General features: G+C 41.9%; 1 protein-coding gene across 2 annotated transcripts in view; it reads left to right on the top strand.

Annotated features, from left to right (window-relative positions):
• The window catches only part of NRK (Nik related kinase), a 402,914-nt gene that overhangs the window by 98,559 nt on the left and 291,378 nt on the right, over window positions 1-12,977 (top strand). For both annotated transcript variants that reach the window (XM_073599301.1, XM_073599300.1), the window contains exon 3: window positions 9,345-9,401. In XM_073599301.1, coding sequence (XP_073455402.1) covers window positions 9,345-9,401 — 57 coding nt within the window. The remainder of the gene's footprint in view (window positions 1-9,344; window positions 9,402-12,977) is intronic.

Here is a 12,977-nt window from a genome sequence, read left to right as displayed (position 1 = left end):
ATTTTACAGCTGTGAGACAGTAGAGGTTTAGATCCAGCAATCCAAAAGAATGACTGACAATTTCATGCATAAACTCTGTCACAGAGCTGCTTCATCCTGGATTACTGCACATGAACCAGGGAATCACAATCAGAATCAATACTCAATCAGCAAGCTTTGTTTTAAAAGGATATCTGACAAGAACAAAGGCAGACAATCTGGCTTATGTCTTGAAGAGGAAATACATTTGAGGTTAAGGTATGTAGTGCCAACAGGGAGACGTTAAGGCAATGCTCTTTCAGATGCATATACAAAATTGTAAGGACTCTGCCTTAAACTGGAGTGTCCCTAGCCTAAACTTAGTGGAAAGCTAAGCTGCACTCAGCCTGAGTTCAGATTGTTATAGTTTCTGCATTCATTGGGCTTCCATTAAAAGGGAGTACTCTCCAATAGATAGAGCAGTAGAAGACAACATCACAGAATTATGAATACTTGTTCCTCTTTGGCAAATCACTAGCAGATATATATCACCAGTAGTGCAAGCTGGGGAAGGATATAAATATTTGAGAGATGAATGGGGAGTGGTTCTTTGCCTCTTTTTTTGTGCTAGAAGAGGAACCTGACCTTAGGGTCTAGAGCAGTGGTCTCCAAACTGCGGCCCAAAGGCCGGATATGGCCCTTTACTTGCCTTTATCCGGCCCTTGGGGCACTATTCCTTCTACTGATACAAGTCACTATTACTCCCACTGACACCAATAATGGGACATTGGTTACATCCATTGACACAGGACATTTTCTACTTCCACTGGAAAAAGTCTGATCCCCAGGACACCAAACTGGCCCTTTGTTTGGAAAGATTGGAGAGTAAGTATGCCATCTTGCTGAAGGGTAGATCAAGAAGGAGTGGAGCAGGAAGATGACTTCATGTAAGGAGCATCTTGTACTAGAAGGTACCTGTACTATCTGTTTGCTTTTACTGGTCTCCTGTTACAGATTGCCAATTTCAGCTTAAAGGCTCACAGCCTATTTTGACTGTTACCAGATGATCTGAGATCTTTTTCTATCTGTTTTTGGGTATCCCATGCCCTAACTATCTCTCCTAAGTTTATTGTGCTAAATAAAATGAAAAAACCTACTAAAGTTACCAGTGCCCAATTTCCTTTTTGCATTAAAACAAACCATAAATTCCACTCTGAGAGTTGGAAATGTAGCCTACAAAGCTCCTTGGGGTCCTTCCTAGGGTTAAGTACAGGTCTACCATGTAAAATATGGCATTACCAAGAAGTTTTTTCCTTTTTTTTTTAGAGGAACTTATTGCATTTGTAATCAGGGAAGCTTCACCCTGAAGTGCAAGTCACAATACTGATATATGGGGAGTTAAAACTGAAGTCTTACCTTTTTCTCAAAATAGACTTGTACCATCATATATGGTGTTTTGTGATTTAAGTGACCAGTGACAGCCCCCAAGGCCTGGTTCACACCTATGCATTTTTTAGTACGTTTTTAGTTTTGAAGAAACACACTACAGTCCATTTAACATGGTTTCCTATGGATATAGTTCACACCTGTGCATTTTATGTAAAGGGCCAGGGACTTTTATCTGGCTTTTAGTTACATAGACTTCAAATGGATCAAAAGCATGTATTGAAAAACTCAAAATGCAACTTGCAATATGCAAAATGCAACCTGCATAGGTGTAAATCAGGCTTAATGGCTAAGCCAAAATTTTTTAAAAAAAGCGCAATGCACAACAAAATAAGCAAAAGAGAAAGCCTTTCTGTAGATCCATCACTGCACTGAAAACACACATGACAAACACATATGTATGTATGTATATAATACATAATCCTCTTATCACATCAATATACCTGTGTGGACATAAGCTCTGGCCCAAACTGATGGTACAAAAGCTTATATATGTTATCAAACACTAAACACTGGCATCCCACAGTAACTCACCCGCCACCGACCATGTAATCTAAAAGCCAAAAATCCCGATCCACAGTCAGGGATGAGTATCTGGAATGCATGGTCCATACTGTGGAAAGAAAAGGTGGAAATGCAGGTGGGAAATACAGGCCAGAAGTGCATCATACCAAGGAGGGGCTAACAATGACAGGAATAATACTGGCAGGAATGAGAATACATGCCTATGGCTAGATGCGCTTGACCAGAACACACACCACCCAGCACTGCACACCAAAAGAGACCCTCCTTCAATACAAAGTGTATCCTAAAGGAATAAGAAATAAATACATGTAAATAGGCTATATTCTCAAGAATACAATTGCCAAATACATATATGTTTAGGTACATGGGTACAATAAAACTAAATGTATATACTATGATCCCAGGTGCACTACTACTACTACTTCACAGTACAGCATATACATTTATTTTATTGTAGCTTTGTAGGTTCTCTTTTGGTGTTGAGTGCTGGGTGGTGTGCGTTTTTAATAAAGCATTATGCAGTAATGCATTAGGTATATTGAAGATTGCCCAGTCTGAGGAGGGCTGCGTCAAGGAAATCATTACGTGCCATAGTTATTTTGAGAAGTTCCTTGGACTGAGCGGTGGATGTTTTTTAATTATTTTTGTCTAACATATAAAACTGCTTAAAGGAGAACTTCAGTCCTCCCCCAGAAAATTAAATTAAAGATCAGCAGCTACAAATACTGTAGCTGCTGACATTTGATATAAGAATACTTTACTTGTCCAGGGGGTCCAGTTATGTCCTCACCCAAGTCTGTTCTTCATTGGGCTTCAGGTCCCTAGCACCACCATCTTAACTAAGGAAAACTGGCTGTGAAGCCACAATGGCCTTAAAGTTCACTCCCGCTTCACCCACAGCCTTCTGGGACACATCATGGGTCCCAGGAGGCTGCGGTGAAGCAAAAGTGAACTTCTGTTCGGATTGCTGCAGCAACCTGGATGGAAGTGGAAGTGGGAGTGGGTACCTGTCAAAACCAGGTACCCGCCCCCCCCCCCCAAAAAACAATGAATGGTCAATTAATAAAGAGGAGGGGGGGCAAACAAGTGAAATTGACCCTTTTGGGTGAAGTTCCGCTTTAATAACTCAAACCTTCAGTCATTGTATTCTATATGTCAATCAGATAATCAAGGCAGAGCATGCTCAATAGGCAAAGTTGTAGTTTTACATCAATTTCTTGTTCATGCCATCACATATCATGCCATAGTAGGAAGAGAGTGGAAATGAATGAAGAAAGTGTAAGAGTTGATTGATACAAGTGTAGTAGTACCCTCTAGTAGTGTGCTAGGTGCAAGGTACGTTTGTTAGTGTAGGACAATTTAGTTAGGGCTCAGGGCTAAGCCTGAGCTGTGAATCTGGGTCAGGTTTCAGGGAGTCAGGCTGGGTGACTCATCCCATCAGCTCTTCTGGTGCCTCCTCCTGGTCTGGAAGGTGGTAGAAACTCCTAGAGCTAGTGAGTGGAGGTTAGGAGGAGCTGTTTAGAATATTTATGAGGGCTTAAGCCTATCCCCAGCTAAGGGCTAGCAGGGGGCAGGTTTACCTCATAAATAGGCATGAGTCATGCCAGCAGGGGCAGTCGGGTGGAAGATGGAGATATAATGTTGTGGACGCTGTCGGTGGTCCTCAAGAGTTCCCCCTAATCTGGGGGGGGGGGGGACCTTGGGCTGGGGCGCTGGAAGGATCAACACAGGGAGAAAGCCCTTCCTGGAGGCACGGGAGCAAGTGTGAGGACAGTGTGAGTACAGCAACACTACTAGGAGATCTCCTGCAGTCAGCCAGGTGGGCTGGAGAGTGAGAGTCAGTCTGGATGACTACTGTGTGGAATTAGCCTGGAGGGCTACTGAAAGGGGCAGCTGCAGCCAGGTGGGTTGGTAGTGCCTTATGAGGTGGTGCTGGGACCAGTAGCTACAGGAGGGAGATTGCAAGCTGATTACTGTGTTCTGCTACACAACAAGGGGCTTCGAGTTCCTGCCTAAAAAGGGCTATTGCTAAATCTGACTGTGCCTGTCAGATCAATTTTAGTGATTGAGCTGTAGTCAGCAAGCAAAGTGCAGGAGGAGTGTCAAGGAAGCTGTATATAGACTGTGCTCAGGAACATGATGCTAAAATGTTGTTGCTGAAGTCAAGCGGACATTCCATAATATCCCATCCAAGTTATTAACCCTCAATAAACCATAAAAACGAAGTCACAGATTGTTCCCTGTTTCTGGAGTGCCTGTGAAAATTCAGTGTTCCTGGCTGTGCAGGTTGGGGGATCCTAGTTTAACTGAGGCTCTTTAGAGGGTGTGCTACACAATCTTTATGCGCCAATAAGTTCCACATCAGCTTAATGGCTTCTGGACCGCCCCAGGTACATTTACTGTGGCAGGTCGGCCCGGGTGCGCAAAATCACGTACCTTTACGTGACTTTGTGCACGTGGTTTAGGGGGCGCGCGTGTGCTGCCGGATGTGATCCGGCGGGTCCGTCGGCCACAATGGCCCGCCGCGACCCATTCATTGTTCACAGGAGAGACGGATCAGCTGTCTGCCAGTGTAAACAAGGCAAACAGCAGATCTGTCAGGAAGGGAAAGAGATCTTGTGATTCAGCTAAGCTGAATCACGGATCTCTCTTTTCTGTCAGTGTGACACTGCCCCACACAGTAAGCGCCTTCCTAGGGAACAGTTAACCCTTTGATCACCCCTGTTATTAACCCCTTCCCTGCCAGTGTCATTTATACAGTAATCAATGCATTTTTATAGCACTGATAACTGTATTGGTGTCACTGGTCTCCAGAAAGTGTCCGATTTGTCCGTCGCAATATCACAGTCCTGCTAAAAAACGCAGATCGCCACCATTACTAGTAAAAACAAAAAATAAGTAAAAAGTCCCTAAATCTATCCCCTATTTTGTAGATGATATAACTGTTGCGCAAATAAATCAATATACGCTTATTGGGATTTTTTTTCAAAAAATATGTAGCAGAATACATATTGGCCTGAATTCATTAATAAATTCAATTTTTTACATTTTTTTTTATGGGAATGTTTTATAGCAGATAGTAAAAAATATTATTTTTTTATTTAAAATTGTCAGTCTTTTTTTTTTATAGTGCAAAAAATTAAAAAAGCACAGAGGCGGTCAGATACCACCAAAAGAAAGCGCTATTTGTGGGAAAAAAAGGAAATACATTTTATTTGGGTGCAGGGTCGCACAATCGGGCAATTGTCAGTTAAAGCGACGCAGTGCCATATTACAAAAAATGGCCTGGTCAGGCTCAAGTGGTTAATGTGGGCTAACCCTTTAAAAGCCTCTCTATTGAACACTAGTGAAGTAACTCCCGTGGGTCACAACCCCTAATCAGAGGATGCCTAGGACCAGGCCAAAAATGGTATTGTTCCAGGTGTTCTGATTCAACAAAGGCAATGTGAATGTTTTAAAAATCCATTGGCTGGGAAATGTACTTACCGGCTTGCCATGTAAAACATTGCATTAGCCAAAAGCCCTATCTCCTTTTGAGAGAGAATATTTAGAGTAAGGTGTGAAAATGTTTAATAACCCAAAACCTGCACTCATTGAAATCATATTTCAATCAGATACTGTAGGTACTACTTAGAACATGCTCAAGAAGCAAAGCTGTAGTTTTACAGCAGTTGTCCTTGTTTATGCCATTGCATAGATTGTGGCAAAAAACCTGGAGCAAAGTTGACCATTTATGTGCTTAGCCAAACCTTCAACAAGATTTTGAAAGCCTCTCCATTTAGGTGAAACTGTAAGTAGGCTCATCTGAAGTAACACTTGGAAATATGTTTTTCCTCTATTTGAGTGTGAACCAGCAGACACAGGAAAGAGTTTCCAAATGTATTTTTATATTCTAGCACTGGTTTCCGCACTTGTAGGATGTACAGCAACCAATTATATCCGGACCTTTCCTACTGAACTTTAGTTACAGTACTGCACTCGTCAAGCATATTTTAAATGGGACACATGACATGTGATCTGTTGAGAGTATGTTATAATAAAATCACTTGTGGGGAAGTCAACTATTCAATATGATTTATGCTGCAGTGACATAATGACTATCAAGGTACAATTGTTGCATACTTTGTAGCTCTGATAGATAAAAAATAATCTCGACACATAAAGAGACAACATCTGGCTCCCCATGAGAGGAGATCTACACAATGTGCAACAGACCTAAAATGTTTAATAGTTCAGGATATTTTTACCGTTTCCTTTTCTCTTGCTAGCATCAAAACATATTTGTATTCCGCCTTTTCCTGCCTGAGAGATTTTGTCCCACTTTGTTCTTCCTTAAAGAGTTATTATTCATATTAATGCATTTTACGGTGTTTACCAGAGGTGTCATTCTTATTATTTGCTTCTCTGAAACGTAAAAAAGTATGTTGTTCAAAGGATTGATACCATTGTCAAGGAAGCACTTGGGAAATTTGAGCAGCTAGTGTTAGCATACATCTAAAATGAACATAAAAACATAAAAAAAGACCTTTATTTAAAAAGTATGGTGCAAAGAGCAAATATCCAATTAGCTCTCATTACCCACACTGCAATAAACCATCCTAACTGCCCTCCAATTGGGAGGTTAGTTCCATAATATCTCAAGAATGGAGAGTATTGTTTGCCAAATCATAAAACAATTTGTTAAACAATGTGTAGTAATATTATATTATAAGTTATTGTTACACTAATATGGGATGCAACATTTTATTGCTTTTTGTACTATGCAAGGTCCATAAAACAAAACGAAAAAGTATTTGATTTAAAAAATGACAATTGTTTAAAACACACAGTGATATGGCAAGCTAAATTCTATTCAGTTTTAAATCTACCTTAACTTTCAGCACAAACCCGAATTTCATATAATAATGTTCCCTGAAGACCCTAAAACTGAGCTGCAGCATGGTGGCCTAGACCATACAGTGATTTAACAGGACAGGTTCCACTCAGAACAGGCCTTGCCACGGTCGACCAAAGAAGTTGAGTGCACGTGCTCAGCGTCATATCCAGAGGTTGTTTTTGGGAAATAGATGTATGAGTGCTGCCAGCATTGTTGCAGAGGTTGAAGGGGTGGGAAGGTCAGCATGTCAGTGCTTAGACTATATGCCACACACTGTTTCAAATTGGTCTGCATGGCTGTCATCCCAGAAGGAAGCCTCTTCTAAAGATGATCCACAAGAAAGCCCGCAAACAGTTTGCTGAAGACAAGCAGACTAAAAATGGATTACTGGAATAATGTCCTGTGGTCTGATGAGCTCAAGATAAACATATTTGGTTCAGATGGTTTCAAGCGTGTGTGGCGCAACCAGAGGAGGGGTACAAAGACAAATGCATCCTGCTAACAGTCAAGCATGGTTGTGGGGGTGTCATGGTCTGGGACTGCATGAGTGCTACCGGCACTGAGGAGCTGCAGTTCATTGAGTGACCCATGAATGCCAACATGTACTGTGACATACTGAAGCAGAGCATGATCCCCTCCCTTCAGAGACTAATGCCGCGTACACACGGTCGGACTTTTCAGCTACAAAAGTCTGACACCCTGTCCGACAGATTTTCGACAGACTTTCGACGGACTTTTGGCAGACTTTCAACAGACTTTCTAACAACCGGATTTGCCTACACACGATCACACCAAAGTCCGAAGGATTGGTACATGATGACGTACACCGGACTAAAATAAGGAAGTTGATAGCCAGTAGCCAATAGCTGCCCTAGCATGGGTTTTTGTCCGTCGGACTAGCATACAGACGAGCCAATTTCTGGGTCCGGCGGAATTACGACGTAAAGATTCGAAGCATGTTCCGAATCTAAAGTCCATCAGATTTGCGACTGGAAAAGTCCGCTGAAGCCCACACACGATCGGATTGTCCGCCGGATTTGGTCCGTCGGCGTCCGTCGGACAAGTCCGGTCGAAAAGTCCATCCGTGTGTACGCGGCATTAGACACAGAGCAGTATTCCAATATGATAACAACCCCAAACACACCTCCAAGATGAACACTGCCTTGCTAAAGAAGCTGAGGGTAAAGGTGATGAACTGGCCAAGCATGTCTCCAGACCTAAACCCTATGGAGCATCTGTGGGGCATCCTCAAATGGAAGGTGGAAGAGCGCAAGTTCTCTAACATCCACCAGCTCCGTGATGTCGTCATGGAGGAGTGGAAGAGGACTCCAGTGGCAACCTATGAAGCTCTGATGAACTCATGCCCAAGCGGGTTAAGGCAGTGCTGAAAAATAATGGTAGCCACACAAAATATTGACACTTTGGGCCCAATTTGCACAATTTTCACTTAGGGGTGTACTCACTTTTGTTGCCAGTGGTTTAGACATTAATAGCTGTGTGTGGAGTTATTTTGAGGGGACAGCAAATTTATACTGTTATACAAGTTGTACACTCACTACTTTACATTGTAGCAAAGTGTCTTTTCTTCAGTGTTGTCACATGAAAAGATATAATAAAATATTTACAAAAATGTGAGGTGTGTGCTCACTTTTGTGAGATACTGTATTATAGCAATATACATTCCACTCACAACAATACTCTTGGTGTTCCCAGGACAGAAAATATGGAGCAATCTAAAAAAAATAACTCACCAGTATAAGGTTAAAGAGACAACCTTTTACCAACAAAAAATGACTTTACTTACTTTAAGTTATACTAAGGTTTTAAAACAGAAGACCGTTTCCCCATAGCCCCTTATGTGATAAAGGCTAGGTGGTGAATGGAAAAGTTCCAGACAGTGGCTTTCAATTTAGCAGTTAGAAAAAAGGTACCAACCATAACTTACATCAAATGATGCAGATAATGGCCAAACAAAAACAGCCATATCACAGAGAAGAGCATTCATTAGCGGGAAACATTGGTGATGTACTCTCAGGTGCCTGTACTCGCTACTGAAAATTAACTGGATCTTTCTTCCTGTGTCATGATTAGGATTTTAATGCAGCTCTGAAAATCCCATTTATGGCAAGGCCTCAATCAATAAACACAGGAGATATATGAAAAGCAACACTTTGGCATTAAGGGAAAGCCATCTATTCATTAAATAGCCATTTAACACACAAATTAACAAAAGGATCTATCCTGCCCTTTTCCTGTTTAAAATATGTTAACTATTAAATAAATTGCTTTTATTTCATCATTTTTCACCCATAATCACGGATGGAAACATATAAACCAATTGTTTAAATTACTTTTAAATTGAACAAAGTCTATTCAGTTTGAAAATTTGCAGCTTGTTTGTTCCATAGCTGAGATCTGAGAGCTGGCATTAAAGTGTAGGAATGGTTGCAGCTGAATTCTATTACGTACGCCTGCTATTCTTTTGATCATTTGTTATAAATAAAGGTTCTAATCAAACTTTGTTTTATCATTTGCACAGGGTCGGCATGTTAAAACAGGGCAGCTTGCGGCAATTAAAGTTATGAATGTCACAGAGGTAAGGGATCTATGCTGATATAAAATAAAAACATATATAAGTATAGAGGAGTGATCTGCGTTACTAAACAGTTATCCAGTAAACAGGATTTTATCACATTGACTTTATACCTATTCATGTTGCAGGACTTGCCCTAATCCATATTTCTCAGAGAAGCTGTTCATAGCACAGTAAAGCATTCCTATAACAAAGCATTCACGTGTCTCATTCCATCACATGTCCCAGATATAAGGGGATAGGATAATAGTCAGTGGCGACCGGTGGAAAAAATTTAGTCAGTAGCACTTACCTCATCACCGGCGGCTTCGCCTGCTCGGAGGTTGCTTCCCCTGCTCGGTGGCCTCCCATTCTAGTGCTGTTCTCCTGTGGCCTCTCATTCTCCGGGTCATCATGGCGGCGGCCGCTTCTGTTTCCTCCCACCTCCTCGGCGGCCAATTGTGAGTCTTCTCTTTACGGCCAATCGAAAAATGGGTCTCACACCAGCTTCTGATTGGCCAGATTGATGATCAGTGTTTCAACAGCGAATATTCATTCGCTGTTGTAACACACCTGAGTGGGATCTGAGCGCATCCTCTGCAACCCATGCCTACCCGATTTTGAAGCCCGTTAGAGCCTCTGGCCCTAATCAGGTTCTTAAAAAACCCCACCTTTGTAATTCATGGTGCCCTGAAAGGGGTCGGACGCATGAATAGAGGGTGGCTGCGGAGGCCGTAAATAGATTCATGCTATGCATGAATCTATCCACTGCATATAGGAGGGTGGAATGGAGAGAGGGGGCGGCGCCCAATGCCTCTAATGGACGGGCCGCCACTGATAATGGTGTGCATGGTTCCACCCACTATCTAGAGATGAGGAGTATAAACAGCTTTTTGTGTATACACTAATTGGCCATTTGGGCAAAAAGAAATGATTTGCATGGTTCCACTCACTAACTGCCAACTTTACACCTAGAATCACTGTTTATATAGTACACATACAGCCTAAATTTATAGAGTCATTTATTTTAAACTGCTTTTAACTACAGGCTTTTTGCCCATCAGCATAATATATGGATACCTTGGCTTCTATGGAATAGGGCTTGGGACCCAATGAGAAGGTTATGGGGCGAAGGATAAAGGGAATCAAAAGCCCTCCAATGTGTACTTTCTCAGACGAGTCAGAGAGCAAACACATATAGAAGCTAGCATTGCTGGATTCTTTCTGGAAATGCTAGATGTCGGACTTTGTCCCACTGCAGCACTTCTAAATCACAGACCAGGACCAAGCAGGCAGCAAAGGTAAGTCAGTGTAAAATCAGAATTTCACATCTGCATACTTATCTGTTAAGGTCAAAGTCACAGCGTCTATGCAAAGTAAATTCACTCCCTCTGATATTCAACAGTGCTAAGGCCTAGAAGGAAGATCACATGCTACCCCTTAAATGGCAGCAATGGGTATTATTCTCCAGCTGAATCTGGGGAAAGAACAGAGAAAAGCTAGCAAAGTGATTATCTGTGGGTTGTGTGATTCCCTTTGAAAAGACACTATCCCTTTGCCTGAACTGGCAAGGTGACAGTGGCTCTTAGGAGCATCTACATGAAAGCCAGGCAACTAGCATTTTAGGAAGTCAGCAATGGCAGCAACAGTCAACTCTGCATGCTAAACATATTAATGTTTACAACTAGACTGATCACAATCTCAGCATGAGCGTTGAAAGTAGGAGCCTTTATTAGCACAAGTGACAACCATGTTTTGACATACTTTAGACCAGTGCTTCAACTCCAGTCCTCAAGGCGCCCCAACAGGTCATGTTTTCAGGCCTCAATTTTTTTGCACAGGTGATTTGATCAGTTTGACTGCCTTAGTAATTACCACAGTCGTTTTAGCTGAGAGAAATCCTGAAAATATGACCTGTTGGGGCGCCTTGAGGACTGGAGTTGAGAAACGCTGCTTCAGACTGGTACCAGTAAGCACTTACTACCCATTCCCCCAGTTCTCCTTAAACTGCTCCACAGGCGCTCCAATTACAGTCAACATATGCAGATCCTTAAGAAGCTGCATTAATTGCTATTCAACAGCCTTGTAACCTCTATGCATTGTAATGCACTAGGAATACGAGGTGTGTCTAAAAAGTTTAGTGAATGGTATAAAGAAAACAAATTACCTTTATTGGCCTTCAAAATAATCGCCATCCTTTACAGCACACTTTTGGCAATGTACATATAGCTTCTGGAGATTGTCAGCAAAGGCCTCTTTAGAAATCAATCACAGAAGTGCTGTCACACATTCTTGAATTGTTGCCACATCCGCTAAACGTGCGTCTTTCATGACGCACTACATGCGGGGAAACAGAAAGAAGTCACAGGGAAGACAGAACACCATTCCATCGATTTCCGCTTGGATTCTGGATCAAACTAGTAGCAACAGGTCTCATCACCTGTGATGATGGTTCACAGAAAGGATGGATCGTGGTCACACATGGTAATGAAATCTCCAGAGGTTTCCATCCCTCTTGCTTTCTGTTTGTCTGTCAGCTTGTGTGGCACAAACCAGGAACAGATCTTCCACTTACCCAAATCTTCACGGCGATGGTGCGCACCGTGTCCTTGCTAATGCCCAATTCCTCTGCCATCAATCGTAGAGTCAGTCGCCGATCCCTTGCCAGCATTTGTCACACTCGCTCAATCAAGTCTGGGGTAATGCTGGTTGACAGCCGATCCGAACGTGGCTCATCCTCAGTTGTTTCTTTTTCATCGCCAAAGCTTTCATGCCCAACCAAACCAAACTTTCATACCCCTCCGTTGCCAATTTCCCCAATTTGTAGCAGAACTTGATGTTCACTCATTGCTCTATTGCACTGTGATCCTACCTCTCACACTGACTACATTTGACTGCACACAGCAGGTTTACCCTGATGGTCACATGTACTCCACACTAGGTAGTTCTTTTCAACGTGTCTCTGGATAGCCATGTGCATGCGCGCGCACCTGAACCATGTTGCTGTTTAGTAATTGGACCATTCACTGAACTTTTTAGACATACCACGTATATCATGTAGTATTTTTCTGCCAACTGTCAGAAAATGCCTTAGATTAGAACAAAAGAAGTATTAAAAAATACGTTTATAGTCTATTCGTACATATCTCGGTATAAGAGTAAAATGTAAGTGAACATCCTGTGTTCAGAATGGGTTATTGTTTGGCCTTGGGTGATGTGCTAGTTTTCAAGGTTTAATTCACTCTATACCGGCAGAAAACGCTGGTGACAGTACTGATGATTTCAGCCAGGTGTTACTGGAGACACTGATACAGCCAATGTAGAACATCATGCCAAATTATCTTGTTAAAAGTGTCCAAATCTGTGCCTACTATTATAGAAACAAGTATACAGGGTATATTGGGATATTATATATTTCTCCCATTTTGGAAACTTTTTCCAAGAATTATTCATTCAGCATATATCATAGAAAAAAAATTATTTTGCACATCATTTTAAGAGGATCTGTTTCCAAAGATAGGCGACAGATCACTTTCTGTAACACCCTGCTGCACCTGCCACAGCCTGCCTTATTTTCCTGCGAACAAAAGTCATTGTCTG

The sequence above is a fragment of the Aquarana catesbeiana genome, linkage group LG09 (genome assembly GCF_042186555.1).
Source record: "Aquarana catesbeiana isolate 2022-GZ linkage group LG09, ASM4218655v1, whole genome shotgun sequence".
In the NCBI taxonomy this organism is placed as follows: domain Eukaryota; kingdom Metazoa; phylum Chordata; class Amphibia; order Anura; family Ranidae; genus Aquarana; species Aquarana catesbeiana.
The sequence above is the reverse complement of the archived record's forward strand: the minus strand, read 5'-3'. Positions and strand labels throughout refer to the sequence as shown.